The 20,090-nt window shown below is 38.4% G+C and overlaps 2 protein-coding genes across 22 annotated transcripts in view; one reads left to right on the plus strand and one right to left on the minus strand.

Moving 5' to 3' along the window:
• PRIMPOL (primase and DNA directed polymerase) overlaps window positions 1–2,555 on the plus strand; it is a 45,140-nt gene extending 42,585 nt beyond the window's left edge. For all 20 annotated transcript variants that reach the window (XM_063722481.1, XM_054553168.2, XM_024245464.3 and 17 more), the window contains 1 exon segment: window positions 2,121–2,555. In XM_063722481.1, the coding sequence (XP_063578551.1) occupies window positions 2,121–2,378 (258 nt within the window). In that variant the 3' untranslated portion in view covers window positions 2,379–2,555.
• A 239-nt stretch (window positions 2,556–2,794) lies between these two features.
• CENPU (centromere protein U) overlaps window positions 2,795–20,090 on the minus strand; it is a 39,138-nt gene continuing 21,842 nt past the window's right edge. The window contains exons 8-13 of one of the 2 annotated variants that reach the window (XM_024246105.2): window positions 17,644–17,752; window positions 9,967–10,045; window positions 9,693–9,740; window positions 8,422–8,483; window positions 5,245–5,401; window positions 2,795–3,004 (exon numbers count right to left, since the gene is read on the minus strand). In XM_024246105.2, coding sequence (XP_024101873.2) covers window positions 2,891–3,004; window positions 5,245–5,401; window positions 8,422–8,483; window positions 9,693–9,740; window positions 9,967–10,045; window positions 17,644–17,752 — 569 coding nt within the window. In that variant the 3' untranslated portion in view covers window positions 2,795–2,890. The remainder of the gene's footprint in view (window positions 3,005–5,244; window positions 5,402–8,421; window positions 8,484–9,692; window positions 9,741–9,966; window positions 10,046–17,643; window positions 17,753–20,090) is intronic. The other variant, XR_002914736.2, reaches the window with a different exon arrangement.

Raw genomic sequence — 20,090 nt, forward strand, 5'->3', positions numbered from 1 at the left:
TCACGTCACTACACTCCAGCCTGGGAGACACAGCGAGACTCTGCCTCAAAAAAAAAAAGAAAATACATAAAATTAGGAAATACACAAGAAGCAAAAGAGGAAAGAATCTTCCTTACTCATTTGACCAGAAAAAAATGATACAAATGTTTTGGCACATACCTTCGAGAATTTGTGTATGCTTATTTTTTTTTTGAAGTGATAGCACACATACTATTTCAGTTTTTTTCCACTTAAAGTATCACAAATATTTTTAGTACCTATTATCAAATTGCTCTCCATAAAAAGTATAGGATATTAGACCTCCACAAATAATTTATGAGAGCACCTATTACCTCACAGTTTGCCAGCAGTGCTTGTTTACCTCGAATCACTACCAATCTGGTAGGCAAAATGCACTACCTCAGTTGTCTTAATTTGCATTTCTTTAATGAACTTTTTTCAGATTCACTATTAGTATTTCTATAATGAAGTGCCTGTACCTGTCCTCTATCCATTTTTCTGTAACTTTTTTGCAGTAACTTAAGTACTCTTTTTGACATATTTTACTTTTTAGTTTGTGTTTTTGTTTTTTTGGTCACATCTATCAGCTTTTTCCTTTATAGTCTTATGGTTAGTATAAAAGAAGTTACCTGCTACAAGCAGAACAAGTGATTGGGTTTATATTCTAGAAAACTCAAATCTGGTATCTACTCAGTCTTAACAAACACGTCTCTCGAAAAAACTTCATGTTTGAAATGGTGGAAATTCCATTCTTGGTCTGCAGGAGCTGGACATAAAATAACTGATAGCCAGATTCTCTGGCAAAATACCAGGTTAAAATGTGTTTTGAAATAACCAAGAACAAAGTAAATTTTAAAAAATAAACTTTGTCTCCAGGAGGAGGAGGATTGCATCATCCTTGTTGGTCTGGATTGTGATTTAGATATTCGTGGTTGCAGTGGATTTTTAAGCTACTTTTTCCACTTATCTAGTAACACCTCAAAAATGCCAAGTTGAAAGTACCATTGGTCAGTATTACCACTACTTGGACATAACTTTTTAAAGTAAGATATATAATGAACACCCATGTAGCTGTCACTTAGTTTTCAGTCAACATTTTGCCTCTCCTGCTTCATCTTGTCTTTTAAAAAAATATCTTAAATTACCAGTTGGTGTTATTTATATCTGCTTTTCTATTGCACTAATCATCTTATTTCATTGGTCACCTGATTTTAAATTTATTATAAAGGTCTAACCTACAGAAATGTACAAGAATAAGGAACTCTGCTGTCTGTCCTTCATTGAGATTTGCCATTTGTTAACATTTGGCCACATTTGTTTTCTCCCTCTACTGTATACATATGCATTCTTATTTTTGATGACTCTCTTAAACTGCAGACATCAAAACCCTTCATACAATATTTAAGCATGTAGCTGAAAGAATAAGACAGTCTGTAGCTTTTTTAATGCGGGGGGGGCGGGTATCATGTTGCCCGGGCTGGTCTCAAACTCCTGGCCTCAAGCAGTCCTCCCGTCTCAGCCTCCTAAGTAGCTGGGATTACAGGCACGTGCCACTGCACTGAATAAGGACATTCTTTACATAAATAATGTATTGGCGGATCAACTAAATGTCTATACTGAAGACATTCTATGGTAAAATAATTGATACAATACTATTATGTAATATACAATCCAGTCATATTTTGGCAACTGTTTTTAATCTTTTTTCAATCCATGTTTACAATTTGCTAAATACTTCAAAATTTAAAGCATGGGTACTAAGTCCATTGTCAAGACAGCAAATTTATCTTCTGATTTGTCTTCAGCTGGGACTGTCCACTTGTTAAAAAATTAAATCCATCCTTGCTCTTCCTCCATCGGGGAATATTGAAAAGTAGTGCACAGAACTGTAGGTAAATTTCAAACTTGGAGTTTCAAGTGTGTCTAAGCTTCAGTGCAGCAACGTTTGAATCAGTGCACTCATTCCCACGGTGAGATATCGGAGACAGCATTCCTCCAGCAATATTCACTTTAGTATCTGTCACTTAATACCTTACTTCAACATAGAGTATATGGTTAAATCACATATCCTGGATAAATATTTTCCTATCCCACTCTCTCCCTTCACCACTGAAATAAAGGAAGAAGAGTTTACAACAGATGAAGCAGATGAAACTAGGAGCAATGAAACCCAGAATCCTCATAAACCATCACCTAGCAGGCTGTCAACAGGTGCATCTGCTGATGCTGTCTGGGATAATGGCATTGATGATGCTTATTTTTTAGAAGCTACTGAAGATGCTGAATTAGCTGAAGCTGCAGAGAACAGTCTTCTCAGTTATAACAGTGAAGTGGATGAAATTCCTGATGAACTAATTATAGAAGTATTACAAGAGTAACTAATTCACTATGGACACGTTTGTCACCAGGCTATAATTTGCCTGATGTCTGTGAGATTTGATAAATATATCATTCAACCTGTTTATATAAACTAAGTTTTATCACTTTGCTTTCCAATTTTTGTTTTTTACTTCTGTAAACCAATTTCATTAAAAATTAGCTTTGGTGTACTTAAATTCAGTAGAAATCGCCTTATTAATTAATCAAAATTATGTTCACATCAACTTAATTTTACAAGTTTATTACAGCTCATATCTGGGACTGATTAAGGTGTCAGCATTTTAAAATTACTCAAGATATTAACCAGAAAAGATGACGATGGCCTTTAAAACTATTGGACAAACTGATGCTATTTAACATCGTTCACAGCCATTTAATTTGAATAACAAATTTTAGATTCTAAGTAGGCCATAACTTCTTTGCAAAACAATTTATTTATAAAGGTACAGTTTCAGAGGGTAACAGCATGAGACTAGTCTTCCTATGGGCACATTTTAGTAGAATGCTCTTCTCATCCCTGGTCAAGGAGCTTCTCTAACTGATGGTTGATATTTCGCAGATGGCTTTCGGCTCCCAGGAGTGTTCTTGCTTTAAATAACAGAGCTGGAAGGCTGGATGAATCATACTGTTGAAAGAAAATAATTCATATAATTAGCAATATGAAAAACTTGTAACCTTGTCCTTACATAGCCCAATCTTATGACCAGCGCAAACTTTGATTGAGCTTTCCATTAACTACTCCTCCTCTCATTTTTAACTAGGACCATTAAGACAATTGGTTTTAATCCATTTCCCTTAGAACATAATTGATCACAAAGTTGCTAGGGAGCTGCTCTGCAAAGCTTGAACTGATCTTCTTATCCCAGAAGACCAGTTGATTCAAAGAACTGTATCATCTCTTATTATTGAAGACAGGAAATCATGTCTGGGACACGTCAAGGCTTGGTTTGGGCAAGTCTGCTCGTGCTGTGTAGAATCTGCTTGATATCATGTCTATTTTAAAACACAGAAAACTGTAAGATAGGTTTTACTTTAACTGAAAGAACTAATGGAATGAGAACACCAGATCCATAAAAGTTCTTAAGAAAAAAAAACCCAAATCTATCATCTCAAGAAATTATTTATTGGGAGAATCAATTAAATGTCTCAAAGGTTGCCAATCCAAATGTTCTTAATGATTCAAGTTAAAATTAGAATACAAACCCAACATAAAACACAATATCCACTCATGATTTTGAAATAATTAACAAAGTCAAACTTCCAGCTGCAAATTGTATCTAAGGGTGCATGATTAAATTCCTCTTACAGAATTTTATCATACTTTGATAGTTTGCTGTTTAATATCATGTTTTCAAGATGACAGCAGAAAAGCCGTCATGCTGTGACTACCACACACATGATAATGGAATTTTATACAAATATTTGACAAACTAATGTGTTCAAGCTCCCATGGGCACCTGCTCTAGGGAGGGATAAAGGGAAAGAAGTCACATTTGTCACTAAATGTTTAGAGTAAGACATATGCCCAAATATCTACACTCAATAAGGCAAAAGGGACAGTTACTACAAGAGGAGTGCAAGAAGGCACTGCAGTCACACCAAGAACAGGACGCTCATCCAGTGGTGTGTTCCAGACAAGGCAGAGACACTAAACCTCGCTTTTAACCAAAGTATTATGTTCAAGCTGAATCAATGCTACAGGTAACTTCCCCAAATGTAGTAACCAAACTCCAAATCATAAGCTTTGGACTAGTTAGGTAATTAAAAAAATACCTTTAAAAGCATTCTATTTCTGGATCTCTGATATATAAACAAACCTTAGGTTCAGGAAAATTAACTTAGATCAGTGTCAGAACCTTAACATTGAATTTAGAAGTGAATACAAATCTGACCATAAAATATGTATACATTACATATAATTATATATACATATTTTATATAAAATTATATTAGGGCATACAAATACAAATTTCTTTCCTAGAATTTAAACATTTCTATTAATCTGAGGCAGATGGCGTAACAGTAGCAAAGTCTGCAGTAAAAATCCAGAAGCAACTACAAAATGTATTAAAACAATAAATTTGTTTTCCCATTATATTCCTTTTTAATGTTTCTTAACTGTTTTTTTTTTGAGACAAGGTCTTGCTTTGTCACCCAGGCTGGAGTGCTGTAGTGTGATCACAGCTCAGTGCAGCCTGGACCTCCAGGGCTCAAGTGATTTTCCCACCTCAGCCTCCTGAGTAGCTGGGACTACAGGCATGCACCACCACACCTGGCTAGTTTTTTTATTTTTAGTAGAGATGGGGTTTCACCATATCGCCTAAGGCTGGTCTTGAACTCCTGGGCTCAACGGATCTACTTGCCTCAGCCTCCCGAAGTGCTATGATTATAGGTGAGAACTATCACACCCGGCCTGTTTCTTAACTTCTAAAATCCTACCTACCACTTATATGGGAAAATAGCTTGTTTTTCATATGCAAAAGATGCTGTGAACATGGGCTAGACAAAACAGAAGACACTGGTCTTTCAAACATGGCTGAGTGGTCTTATATGAATGAAAACTGTAATACAGCAGAGTGTGATTTTTCAATTGAGATTTATACACAGAATATAAACTTCCCTTGATGAAATTCAGCAGTCCGAGTGAAAATAACTTACACAAATCAGCAATTCTGGACATTACTCCTCCAGCCTTCATTAAGTAGCTAAGAAAAGTACTGATATAATGAAGTTTCACTGGCTTATAGTGATATTATTTTACGTGGACTCTGTAATTCTGTATCTGCATTTGTCTTTCCCCAAAGCTTCTGATACTGTAGCATGAAAATGCCTTCCCGCAATGGTAAAAAGTAAAATTGGAGTTACCGTTTCCTTTATGTTTGGTTCTTGCGCTTGAACATCTGAATAATCTTGATAAAGCTGTTTTAAATTAGATAAGAAATATGCTGCATTCCTAAGGGAAGACTTTCTCTCTTTAAGTTCATCATATTTTGTTTGTAGTTGTTTCAGCTGTGGCTCTAACCTAAAACAAAAATAAGTGACATATAATAAAATGTACCAGCCTGTCGTGGTGAAACTGAGGTTTTAAGTATGCTGAGCGAGTATGAAGAACCGGGGCTGGCCAACTAGATGACTTGCTTTGGCTCTGAAACTATAAATGTGTAAAAGATTCTGGGTTTCAGTTTAAAACGTAGGAAAAAAAATCTCTGAAATACAATGCACAATTAATAATTAGCAGTGACATCCACAGAAGAATATTCCTTATAAATGTTGAAATTCATCAAGCCATTCAAGTCTTGGAAACTACTGGATCAAATGTATGCTTGGCTAACATTCAGAGGCTTGCGCCAGAGGAGCCAGGCACTACAGTCTAACACAGAAACCATGGACAAAAAGCCTTCCCAGTGCTCCTTCCTCTTATCAAATCTTGTCCACTTTCCAAAGTCTAATAAAACCAGTGGAAGACTGTCAGTGCCTGGATGAAAATGTGTGACTTGGGGCAAACTCAGTGGCTGAGTTTCTTCACCTATAAAATAAAAAGGGATAACTTGGGTTTTATGGACCAACAAAAAAAGAGGGGCAAAGGCGGCAAATTTTGCATTTTGCCAAATAAAGATATAAAACACGATTCTCTAATATAATTTCATGAAAACGTCTTTGTTTGTTTGTTTGTTTTTTTGAGACGGAGTCTTGCTCTGTCACCCCGGCTGGGAGTGCAGTGGCATGATCTCAGCTCACTGCAACCTCTGCCTCCCGGGTTCAAGTGATTCTCCTGCCTCAGCCTCTCGAGTAGCTGGGATTACAGGCGTCCACGACCACGCCCGACTAAGTTTTGTATTTTTAGTAGAGATGGGGTTTCACCATGTTGGCCAGGCTGGTCTCGAACTCCTGACCTCAGTGATCCACCCGCCCCAGCCTCCCAAAGTGCTGGGATTACAGGAGTGAGCCACGAAAAGTCTTCTTTAACGATTCTTTACACTGAACAAATGCAGCTCTGGGGAAAACTCACTACTGAACTGGCAGCCGTGGTCAGGAGTGCTGGATTTGGAGTCAGTCAGCTGACAGTGAATCCTGGCTCCCTGACTTCCTAGGGCTGCACCCGTGGGCCAGTTACCTCCCTGTGCCTTAGGTTTTCATATGGCAAGTTAAAATAATGATATACCATAGTTTTTCTTATTATGCCTTTTCAAAATACACTTCTTAATTTCTAAATTTATATCTAGAAAAGAAACAAAAGTCTTTAAAACACGTCTCAGGCTGGGCGTGGTGGCTCACACCTGTAATCCCAGCACTTTGGGAGGCCGAGGCAGGCGAATCACGAGGTCAGGAGATCGAGAGCATCCTGACTAACATGGTGAAACCCTGTCTCTACTAAAAATACAAAAAAAAAATTAACCGGGCGTGGTGGCGGGCGCCTGTAGTCCCAGCTATTAGGGAGGCTGAGGCAGGAGAATGGCGTGAACCCGGGAGGCGGAGCTTGCAGTGAGCCAAGATAGCGCCACTGCACTCCAGCCTGGGCAACAGAGCGAGACTCCATCTCAAAAATAAATAAATAAATAAATAAAATAAACATGTCTCAGTAGTCTCACACTGAAGACAAGTGTAACCAGGCACGGCCTGACTGTAACTATAACCACTTATCTCACAGGACTGTGATGATGATGAGTTAGCATAGAAAGCGTTTAGGAAAGTGCCCTGCCACATAGGAAGCTTGTAAATGTTAGCTTTCCTTATTATATTTACCTTTAGTTTTCTTATTTTGGCCTGGGCCAGTGAAAACCTTACCATAGGCCAGCACCTGTCCAGAGACTCAATTTAGAAACCAACAGATTAGACAACTGCTTTCTCCCACTTAAACTCCTGTGGCAGTCTCTCTTTTTTTTTTTTTTTTTTCTGAGACACAGTTTCACTCTGTCACCCAGGCTGGAGTGCACTGGCACAATCTCGGCTCCCTGCAACCTCCGCCTCCCAAGTTCAAGCGATTCTCGTGCCTCAACCTCCCGAGTAGCTTGGATTACAGGCATGCACCACCACACCTGGCTAATTTTTGTATTTTTGAGATGGGGTTTCACTATGTTGGCCAAGCTGGTCTTGAACTCCTGACCTCAAGTGATCTGCCCACCTTGGCCTCCCAAAGTGCTGGCATTACAGGCGTGAGCCACCGTGCCCGGCCTAGCAGCCTCTTTTTTAAAACTTAGTTTTGACTGAGTTTTTAAAAGTTTCAACTTTTAATTATACACATTCTTTTCTGATAATATCACTGTCTTTCTCAAGCTATTTTTAAGCTTAGGAGCAGACAGCACATCTAGCACTGTTTTACTACCAAGCCTCTAGCTCTCACGACAGCCCTGGCCTCAAAACACACTTGGGGGCTGACAGCTGATGTGCACTCCAGTCTTCCTAACCAGAAACTGGGGGCAGCCCTGGCCTGCAGGGCCTGGTAAGTTCACCTGGCCCACACCTGGGAGTGGATTCACATGCATGCCACTCCAAGGCACACCCTTCGACAATAACAACATAAACAACAATTGTCAACACGTATACAGCACTTACTGTGTGCGCCTGTCCCTGTGAAGCACTTTCTATATATGTACTCATTTAATTTCCGCAACACTCTATGAAGTATAGGTATGATTATTATTATGCCTATATACAAAAGAGGGAACTGAGACCCTGGGACATTAAATAACTTGGTCAAGGTTGCACAGCCAGTAAGTGGCAGAGCTTGGGTTCAACCCAAGCAGTTCAAGCAGTTTAATGCATAGATTCTAGAATTCAACCCAGGCAGCTGAATTCTAGAATCTAGGCATTATATCTCTTAAGGCCAGAGCTAAGAAATCTGTGGAGATAGATCAGTGTGGAATTCTCCTTTGCCAAAAGGTGGGGCAACTAAGCAGCATACACTGCCTTCACTGAGTATCGGAGCTTGAAGATAACCTGGGGCTTTAATACATCACAGCAGCAAGTGTCACTCCCCTAAATGACACACCATAATTACATCCTTTTAGGTAAGTGCTCAAACAGGATTTGACAGTATCTTACCGAAGCAGTTCATCCTGGACTTCAATCATACGCTGCCTTTTCTTTTCGGTATCTGAAATCATCTGAGTAACACAATCATTTGTGTTAAAATTAATTTGTAACTGTTTGAGCACTGCCACATACGCTGCCAGGTAATGAAGTGCAGTGGAAAACAAGACAGACCCAATTCTTACCATCACAGACTTTGGTCTAATGGGGAAGACAGACATTACATAGAAACAGTATGTATTTACAACTTGTGATATGTAGGAAAAGAAGAGAGAACTCTGGAGAAGAAAAGCAGGGGTATCTACTTCAAAATGACCAGAGGAAGGAAAGCAGGAGCCAGGTCTTTACCGGACCCTATGACCTGTAAAGTGAGGAGATTTTATCTAGGCACACTAGGAAAACTATCAAAGCAGGGAAGTGTTGTGATCCACTCTGTATTTTAAAAGAAATATTTCATATTTTATTATCTCAGCCATTCAGTCACTTTTAGTGACTACCTAATACTCCATTGTTAGACAGTCATAATGTTCCCACTCGGTAATAAGCAGAAATGACCAATAAGAGATTAAAACTGAAAGAAAAACAAAAACACCCCAGAGCTTGCAATCACTGGAAGGAAAACGTATGTATTTCAAGTCCACTTCTATTTTAAATGTAGAGGTGGACTTCCACTCCTGGATTCACCTCTGACGCTCAGAGGTCGTTTGGTCCAACCATTTCCAGGTAAGCAAAGGAGACTCTCGTGTTGGCTGGCTTGTCACCCACTGCAGACCCAGTGGTATACAGCTTATAGGTGGTATAGCAATGAAGCAGCAGAGCCAGGACTAGACATGAGATCTGCTGACCCTTAACCCAGTATTCTTCCCAGGCTGTCCTACCTGGGACAGTTCTTTATTCTAAAAGGTTGTGCTTTTTGACATCCGCAAAAGCAATAAATATATATTAATATTTAACCATATAAATGGTCATTTTGGACTTGGTAGTCTTTTTAAAGCTAACTTTGTGACATTAATAAAAGGCTTAAATTTCTGTCTTTAATTACAAAAACAATTATTTTGACACTCATGCAGCCTTAGGAAACAAAAGTGACTAGGATCCCCATTCCTTACCTTGCATTAATAATACCAACCATATCAACCACAAGATCAACCAAATAAAAGCCTGACAAGATTATGAAATCTACTCACACTCTAAAGGCTGTAAACCCAGAGTCAAGTCTTTGCATAACTCTACATGTTAGTATTGTGTTTGACTCTATGACTCTAATCACATAAATAATTTACCTTAGCATTCTTCCTTTTCAGATTTTTCAACATCTCGCTTTCTTTAAGCTACACAAAACAAAAAATACATATGTACATTATTTTCCAAAAGTAAATGTTAATTAGTTTCACATGTATCACATTTAGTTTAAAAACAGTTATGTGGAATATGAACAGTTCTAATGGGTTTATTACCATACTGCCAGCAAATGCAAGCTTTTCTAAGACAACAATATGCTGCTACAGGATTAGTGAAAAAAACCTTAGACCAACAAATGTATGTCAGTGAGCTTACCATTTTGGTGAGTTGTTCTTTAACATTAAAATAAAATGTGTCGATGGCTGCCTTACAAACTTTAGATTCTATTCTTTGTCTGTAGAGGAATTAAAAAAAAGTCTAAGTACCATGATGGATTTTGAAAGGTGTTTCATTTGATCAGCATACAAACAAACATACACATACAATTTGGCATACACCTTTTTTTATTTTAAAAATATCTTTAATCTCTTATTTTTAATAATTTCAATTTTTTAGATTAAGGGGTTTGTTATATGGGCATACCGCACGACACTGAAGTTTGGGGTACAACTGACCCCATCACTCAGGTAGTGAGCATAGTACCCAACAGGTTGTTTTTCAGTCCTTGAATCCGTCTCTCTTCCCTCTAGGAGTCCCCAGTGTCTGTTGTTGCCATCTTTATATCCATGTGTACCCAATGTTTAGCTCCCACTTATAAGCAGGAACACGTGGTATTTGGCTGTCTCTTCCTGCAATAATTCACTTGGGATAATGACCTCCAGCTGCATCCATATTGCTGCAAAGGACATGATTTTGTTCTTTTTTATAGCTGTGTAGTATTCCATGGTTTATGTGTACCATATTTTTCCAACCCACAGTGGATGGGCACTTAGGGTGGTTCTGTCTTTACTATCATGGATAATGCTGCAATGAACATATGAGAGCACCATTTTAAATAACTAAGACGGCAATGTTCAGCCTGAAAAAAATACTGGAAACATGTATCAGCAAAAGAAAAAGAACAAAGATATTTTTCCCTAAGCCCTCTGGTACGGGGTCGTCTTAATTCCCTGATACTGACCAATCTCACAGGTGATACCAAGTAAAGTAGAAATGCTTATGGATAATCCCAGTCTTATCCTACTACCTGATAGACCCAGCAGACTTTATTCCCTCCCTCTTTGCCTGTTAGCAAAAGGAGGAGCAACTGTGTAACACATTTGGACTAGCCAAAAAGTAGCCATAAATCAGGTGTTAGTTCTTCAGAAACTATAAAGCTGACTCAAAGAAACTGCATCAGGTCTCTGTCACTGGGGAGAAGAGATCTGGTGGCCAGGCTCTGATTCTCCTGGCTTGGCTCACTCACCCATTAAGATGGCTATTATTTAAAGAAACAGAAAACAACAAGTGTTGGTGAGAAAGTACAGAAATAGGAACCCTTGTGTTGCCGGTGGAAATGTAAAATGATATAGTCACTGTGGAAAACAGTATCGGCAGTTCCAAAAAAATAAATAAAATTAATTAATTAAACATAGAATTACCACATAATCCATCAATTCCTCTTCTAGGTATATACACAAAAGAATTGAAAGCATGGACTTGAATATCAATTGTACACCAATGTTTGTAGCAGCATTATTCACAATAGCCAAAAGGTGGGAACAACTCAAGTGTCCACTGATAGATGAATGGATAAAGGAAATGTGTTAAAATCATGACCACATAACAACGTCTCAGTCAACGATGGATGCCACATACAATGGTAGACCCATAAGACAATAATGGAGCTAAAAATTTCTAATCACCTGGTGACACTGTTGCCATCATAATGTCATAGCACAATGCATTATTCACATACTTGTGGCGATGCTGGTGTAAACAAACCTATAGTGTTGCCCAGTTGTGTAAAAGTATAGCACATACAGTTAGGTATACGACATAATACTAGGTAATAAATTACTAAGTGCCCCAAACAGGTGTAACATATTTCATCTTTTTTTTTTTTTTTTTGAGATAAGGTCTCTCTGTCACCCAAGCTGGACTGAGTAGTGTGATCATGGCTCACTGCAGCCTCAAACTCCTTGACTCCAGTGATCCTCCTGCCTCAGCCTCCCGTGTAGCTGGGACTACAGGCATATGCCACCATGCCTAATTTTTAACTTTTTTGTAGAAAACGGGTCTCATTATGTTGCCCAGGCTCATTTTTTATCTTTTATACTGTATTTTTACTGTACCTTTTCTATGTTTAGATACACAACTTACCATCATGCTACAATTACCTACAGTGTTCAATACAGTAACATGCTGTCCAAGTGTGTATCCTGGGAGGAATAGGCAACACATCATATAGCCGCGGCATGTACTAGGCTACACCATCTAAGTTGGTGTAAGTACGCTCTGTTAACACAATGACAAAACTGCCTAAGGATGCAGTTCTCAGAACACATCCCCGTTGTTAAGTGACATGAATGTGTATACATATGACTGAATATGATTCCACCTTAAAAAGTAAATTCTGACACATGCTATGACATGGGTGAGCCTTGAGGACATTATGCTGAGTGAAATAAGACAGTCACAAAAGGACAAATATTGTATGATTCCACTCATATGAGGTAGCCAGAGCAGTTAGATTTATAGAGACCAAGTAGAATGGTGATTGCTGGGGGAGGGAGGAATGAGGAGTCATTGCTCAAATGGGTACAAAGCTACCGTTTCATAAGGCTTTAGTTCTAGAGATGGGTTGCTTAACAAGGTGCACACAGTTAACACACAATAAAAAGAAAATATTTCTACACTTCACACCTATCACAATGGCTAAAATAAAAATTAGTGAGAACACCAAATGCTGGCAAGGATGTGGAGAATCTGGATCATAAATAAGATCATACACCATGGAAAACAGTCTCAGTCCCTTACAAAACTAAACATGCAATTACCACATAACCCAGCAACTGCACTCTTGGGCATTTATCCCAGAGAAATGGAAGCTCAGGTTCAAACAAAAAAAATGTATACAAACGTTCACAGCACTGTGTGTTTAACAGCCCCAAACTGGAAACAACCCAAATTCCTTCAATGGGTGAATGTCAAACAAACCATGGTATATCCATACCATGGAATGTTACCTAGCAATGAAGTGGAATGGAATCATACAACAGCTTGGTTGAATCTCCAAGGCATTATGCTGAGTGGAAAAAAGCTAATCCCAAAAGGTTGCACACTATACAGTTTCATTTATATAACATTCTTGAAATGATGAAATGATAGAAATGGAGAACAGGTTAGTGGTTTCCAGGGCTTGGGGTATAAAAGGGCAACATGAAGACAGAGGGGGCACGAGAACACAAGGATCCTGGCGGTGATGCCATACACAAACCTATGCATATGATAAAATCCCTATATTATTCCTTACAACTGTACGTGATTCTACAATTATCTCAAAAGAAGACATTTAATTAAAAAAATAAAGTTGTAACTTGTTATTACACATTGAACTAAACACAAAAATTCATGAATAATGAAGTATTTCTATACATCCATGTTTATAGCAACATTATTCACAACAGCCGACAGGTGGAAGCAACCCAAGTGTCCACTGACAAATGAATGGATAAACAATGAATGCAGGAATGGTTATCTGTATATACACAATACACAGCCTTAACAAAGAATGAAATTCTGATGCAAGCTATCACACAGACGAGCTTCGAGGACATGCTAAGTGAAATAAGCCAGTCACAAAAAGATAAATACTGGATGGTTCAATTTCTGTGAAGTATTCAAAGTAGTCAAATTCATAGAAACAGAAAGTAGAAGGCTGGTTGCCAAGCACTGGAGATGGGGTGGAGAATAGAAAATTGTGATTTAATGGGTACAGAATGTCAGTTGTGCAAGATAAAGAAGTTCTGGAGACTGGTAGCACAACAACGTGAATATACTTAACACTACTGACCTGTGCACTTAAAAACGCGTAATGGCAAATTTTATGTTATGTGTATTTTAGCACAATTAAAGATTTACATAAGCCCCACTTAAAAAAAAAGAATTTCTAATGTAATATAGTATCAAATCATTATTTTCAGATGTTAAAATATTTTTAAAATATAGCCAGTCATGGTGGCACATGCCTGTAATCTCAACTACTCTGGAGGCTGAGGTGGAAGGATCCCCTGAACCCAGGAGTTGGAGACCAGCCTGGGCAACACAGTGAGACCCCATCTAAAGAAAGTTTTTGTTGTCTTTTTTTTTAAATAAGAAAACTGGTCAGGCCTCTCTGCATATGGCTTGTAATGATAAATCGATGGATTCTTTCAACCACAAAGGTGATGGTCTACACAAGACAGCTCTTCCAAATTCTAGCAACTTAAACACCTGGCAAAATTCAATTAATTGAATCAGCTATAGAATATTCTAAGAGTTTGTAATGTTGCATTTCATGGCATACTTCCCTACTTATACATAAACTGCTTATCATCAGTTTATACTGATATAACAGTGAAGCTATTCAGGTGTGAGTGCTAGGTACAGGATATTACAAACAGACCCTTAAATAGTTGTTGACTTAATTTTGAAAAAGTGAAGTGTTTCACGTGGCTGAGAACACCATATTGTCAAGGAAACAAAATGAGATCAGTGATTCACCAGAATTCTTATTTGGTATGACAAAAACACAAGGTTGTACTGCAATGTTATAAGTCTCAGAAAAATACTATGCCTCTTCTAAATCATCTCTTATATCAAGAACTTACTACCCACTGCAGCAACTCAGACCTCTGTCCCTGTGTCCTTACTACCCACTGGGTGGTAAGTTCTTGAGATAAGAAATGATTTAGAAGGGGACAATGCCATTTTCCCTAAAACATCAGAAGTCTATAACAAGCTTCCTATAAGAGATTTGTGAATAGGTAAAGGATAACACAAGCAAGATGGTCTTGGGTGTGTTAACAGAACTGTGCTAGTTTTAACAGGAAACTGGCTCTGGAATATAAAGAGTAAAACAGGTACTTCTCACAATGATAATGAAGAGTTGGCATGACAGGCTGGCTCCTTTCCCCAAGCTCACCCAGAACTACAGAGGGAATACCACCAAGAAAATGGAGAAAGCTGTGAAAACCCTGAAGGGGAGGTCATGTAGAGAGGATGACTCTTGTGAGGAGTGGCAGGAAGAGAGAGCTGCAGGAAACTGACTCCTGCCTCTTCCCATCACTGATCTCATCAATAGTGTGCCTGCTCACCCCCGCTCCCCTGCCCCCTGCAGCAACTGAGACCTCTGTCCCTGTGTCCTCAAGACTGAAACTGGGGTTGGACTTGTGGGGCCTAGAGAAAAACATGGGAGGCTGACTGACTTTGGGCAGCTGTTTCCTCACCTTTCCCCAGCCAAACCCCCATGCTGGAGAATGATGACCCACAGAGTCCATCTTTTCTTCCTGCTGCTCCTCTCTGGAGAGTGAGGAGTGAAGTGCTGACCTGACAGGCTGTTTTGTGAGATGAGTCGCTGAGGCTGCCCACCCTAGGGCTTACCCCACCCCTGTACTCACAGGCACTAACAGGGACTGGGGTTTGGCCTTCTTCTATACACACTGTCTGACAGAAGCTGACAGGCCCAGGGGAAAATAAGCTCAGAGGCTGGAATAACAAGATGCTGGAGGAACCCAACTATTTCAAACGGAAAACACATATTATACCTGAAACCTTACTAGAAGCAGGTATTTTAGAATAGCTGATCCAATAATTCAAAATTAGCCCAACAGATATTCTAAGGAAGTTATTAGTAGCATAAAACATGAATACAAGACACAAAACAAGCAGCAGAAATAGCTGGGCGTGGTGGCTCACACCTGTAATCCCAGCACTTTGGGAGGCCAAAGTGGGTGGATCACTTGAGGTCAGGAGTTCGAAAGCAGACTGGCCGACATGGTGAAACCCCATCTGTACTAAAAATACAAAAAATTAGCTGGGAGTGGTGGCGCATGCCTGTAATCCCAGCTATTTGGGAGGCTGAGGCAGGTGAATCTCTTGAACCTGGGAGGTGGAAGTTGCAGGGACTGAGATCGTGCTACAGCACTCTAGCCTGGGTGACAGAGTGAGACTCCATTTCAGAAAAAAAAAAAAAAAAGCAGAAATATTAATATAAAAGCTAAGTTAAATAAAGAACTCAACAGATGGGACAAATGGCAGAATGGATATTTCTAAGAATAAATTAGCAAATTTAATTTCTTAGATTGAAGAAATCTCCCAGTGAATGAAGCAAAGGATAGTAAGAGAACAAAAAAGAAAATCAGGATAAAAATATTTTAAATTCTAAGAATTTAAAATAAGTAATTTGTTCAGCAGCAACAGAATAAAAAAATTAAAAATTAAAAAACCTTGGGATGAAAAGGTCAGACTCAATATAGCAAAATTTAAGAATATCAAAGAAAAAAATAACAGTTGAGAGAGCTAAAGAACAGATCACATTCAAAGAAATAAGAACTAGATAGACATCAAATTTTCCAAAAGCAACACTTGATGTAAAAGAATACAAAGTTTCCAAAGTATTTAAGAAAATAATTTAGAACCTAAAGTATTATATCCAGCTAAGCTGTCATTCAAATTCAAGGGTATAATCAAAATAATCAGAAGGTTTAGAAGTTTTGCAACCTAAAGAGTCACACTGAGGTGTTGGATGAAATGTTTAAATAAGAGAAAATACTTAAATACAGGATATTGCAAGAAAATATATGAGATAAAAGTGATCAAATACCCAAGGAAATTTTGTTATTGTCTTAAAAACAGAGACAAACACACACAACAGAAGGGGAAATTCTATCTACCTTAATTTATAATTAAAGGTGGGGAGTTATAAATACAATTTTTTTAAGTTAAAAAAAATTCAGAACATCAAAAAGTAGAATAAAAAAGTTAAAGAAGTAACAATATATCAACATATTGTTCAAGATATATCGATAATTACAATAAATGTTAACGGACTAAACTCAACAGTTGAAATTCAAAGACTGATACACTGTATTTAAAAAGACTAATAAGGAAATTAAAATTTAAGGTGGCAAAAAGGTTGGAAGTAAAAGAAATTAAAAAGAATGTAAAATCTGGCCGGGTGCAGTGGCTCACGTCTATAATCCCAGCATTTTGGGAGGCTGAGGTGGGCGGATCATGAGGTCAGGAGATCGAGACCATCCTGGCCAACATGGTGAAACCCTGTCTCTACTAAAAATGCAAAAATTAGCTGGGCGTGGTGGCACATGCCTGTAGTCCCAGCTACTTGGGAGGCTGAGGCAGGAGAATTGCTTGAACCCGGGAGGTGGAGGTTTCAGTGAGCCGAGATCTCTCCACTCTACCCCAGCCTGGAGACAGAGAGAGACTCCATCTCAAAAAAAAAAAAAAAATCTGGCAAATGCTAGCAAAAGAAAACTATGATGCATATTAGTATCAGGTAAAATAAATTTTAAGACAAAGTATGTTTAGGAATAGAGTGAGTGACTAACTAAAATGTTCAATCTGCAAGACAGAGCAATTTTAAACATGGTTTTCCTAACAGTCTCTAAATATATACAGCACAAATGAATAGAAATACCAAGAAAAACTGAACATAGATCCAATAATTAGAGATTCTATCTAGATCCAGTGATTAGAAATTCCACACAGATCATGTACCAGGTCATGAAGAAAGCCTCAAAATTTAACAACAAAAAAGGTATCAACAGACCATGATCTTTGACCACAACATATCTAAGATAGAAGGTTAATACAAAAATATAAAAGTCTACATATTTGGGACATATAAAAACATATGAATTCTTCGAAGAATTAAAGAAAAAATTATAATAAAATGTAAAAATATCTAAAACAATGACAATGAAAATAGTACATAACAAAAACTGTAGGATGAGCAAAAATGGTGCTTCAAGGGAAATTTATTAGGTAAATATACCACATCATCAAAAGACTTACTTTTGCTCTAGGTGGGTTTTCTCAAATTCAGGCAAAACAATATTCAACTCCTTGATGTCGCTGGTTTTCATTCCTTCTGGACACCAAACATGCACAATGTCGGAAGTATCTAGAATATTAAGATAAGTTAACATGCTGGTTATTCATATTTTGGCTGTAGGTCCAGGGTTCTGAAAGCCTGACACAAAAATAGTCTCACCAAATTGTAAAAGATAGCTACAGCTGAACAATCAGAGGAGGCGCCGTCCTCACTTCTCATCCCTGTGCACAGTCTCGCAAACCCCTACATACACTTTCACTCTAACTGCTGTCTCGCTGGTTCTCCTATTTCTGCTAAAGCAACCAAAAGCATTGCTGCCTTTTAATCACCTTACTGTATCTTTATTTAGTATTGTGCTGTTATTTAACATTACTGGGGTTAAGCTCTTCATTGTTAGCTGTATTTTCTGAATTTTAATCTATCTGATAGGCCACTTGTAGGATACAGCAAAATTACTCAGTGTATTAATTTAAATAATTGTAGTAATATACAGTAATATACCAGACAGGAATCTGAAGACCTTGGTTCTAGTTTGAGCTTCTTTCTTACTAGTCATAAGATCTCAAGCAAGTCATTTAACCTTCCAGAGGCCATTTCCTCAATGATAAATGGAATAAAATGATGCTCTCTGTTTTACTGAGACTCAAGCAAGAAAATATCTGTGAATGCATTTACAAAAACTATAAATTACTATACATCTGTAAGGTGTTATTATCAATTTCCAAAGCATACCCCAATTTTTTTTCTTAAAAAAAGTTTTTTTTGAGACAGGGTCTCACTCTGTTGCCCAAGCTGCAGTACAGTAGCATGCTCACCACTCATTACAGCCTCGAAGTCCTAGGCTCAAGTGATCCTCCCACCTCAGCCTGCCAAGCAGCTGGGACTACGGGTGTATGCCACTATGCCTGGCTAGTTTTGAAAATTTTTTGTAAAGGTGGGGTACCACTATGTTGCCCAGGCTGGTCTTGAACTCCTGGGCTCAAGCAATCTCTCACCTCAGCCTCCCAAAGTGCTGGGATTACAGGTGCACCCACCATGCCCAGCCCCCAATTTTCTGTATGTTAACATAAGCCATTGGCAGGATAGTCTACTCTTCTTCCATAATTAATTCCTTGTTTAATATCTCCTTTTCCTCTATTTTAGGGGGGTGGGTGGATTCACTTTTAAAATTTTGTTTTTAATTGACACATAGTAATTGTACATATTTATGGGTATGGTGTGATGTTTCAATACATATATGTATTGTGTAAAAAAATCAAATTAGGGTATTCAGCATATCCATCACCTCATACATTTATCATCTGTTTGTGGTAAGAAGACTAAAAATCCTCTCTTCTAGCTGTTTTGAAATGTGTAATATTAACCATAGTCACCCTACTGTGCAACAGAACACCTGAACTTATACCTCCTATCTAATTCTAACTTTGTACCCGCTGGCCAGCCTCTCCCTCTCCCCTGCTCCCCACTAGCCTCCCCTAACTATTTAAAATTTATTCACATGAAGTTGTTCATTATATTCTTAGTAACATTTAAACTGTGCATTTAAACACTTAAACTTCTGGTAGGAGTATAAAATTATATTATACAACCACTTTGGGAATGCAGTTTGCAAAGTTTGGCAGCTTCTTGTAAAATTAAACATATGCCTACCCTATGACTCAGCAACTTCACTCCCTTTCATTTACCCAAGAGAAATGAAAACATATGTTTGCAAAAAAATGTGTATAAAAATGTTCACTGGCTGGGTGCAGTGGCTCACACCTGTAATCCCAGCACTTTGGGAGGCCAAGGCAGGCAGATCATGAGGTCAGGAGATTGAGATCATCCTGGCCAACATGGTGAAACCCCATCTCTACTAAAATACAAAAAATTAGCCAGGCATGGTGGCGTGGGCCTGTAGTCTCAGCTACTCAGGAGGCTGAGGCAGGGGATTCGCTTGAACCTGGGAGGCAGAAGTTGCAGTGAGCCGAGATCAAGTCACTGCACTCCAGCCTGGCAACAGAGCAAGACTCAATCTCAAAAAAAAAAAAAAAAAAAAAAAAGTTCACAGCAGCTTTATTCAAATAGCCAAAACCTGAAAACAACTCAGTTGTCCATCAATAAGAGACTGGATCAACCGTGGTGTAATCACACAATGGAATAAGCTTAGTAATAAAAATGACAGCAAACAACATAGATGGATTGCAAAAAAACCATGCTGAGTGAAAGAAGCCTTACACAAAAGAGTACACACTACGTGATTCCATCAGTACAAAATCCCGGAACACGCAAAACTAATCCATGGCAGAAAAAGCGCCCCTGAAGCCACTGCCTCTGGAGATAAGGGGGTGGGGACTGACATGAAAGAGGCATGGGGCAACTTTCTGGAGTAAAGACTTTACATGTTGACAGTGACTTGAGTTACACA

The sequence above is a fragment of the Pongo abelii genome, chromosome 3 (assembly GCF_028885655.2).
Source record: "Pongo abelii isolate AG06213 chromosome 3, NHGRI_mPonAbe1-v2.0_pri, whole genome shotgun sequence".
Taxonomy (NCBI): Eukaryota; Metazoa; Chordata; class Mammalia; order Primates; family Hominidae; genus Pongo; species Pongo abelii.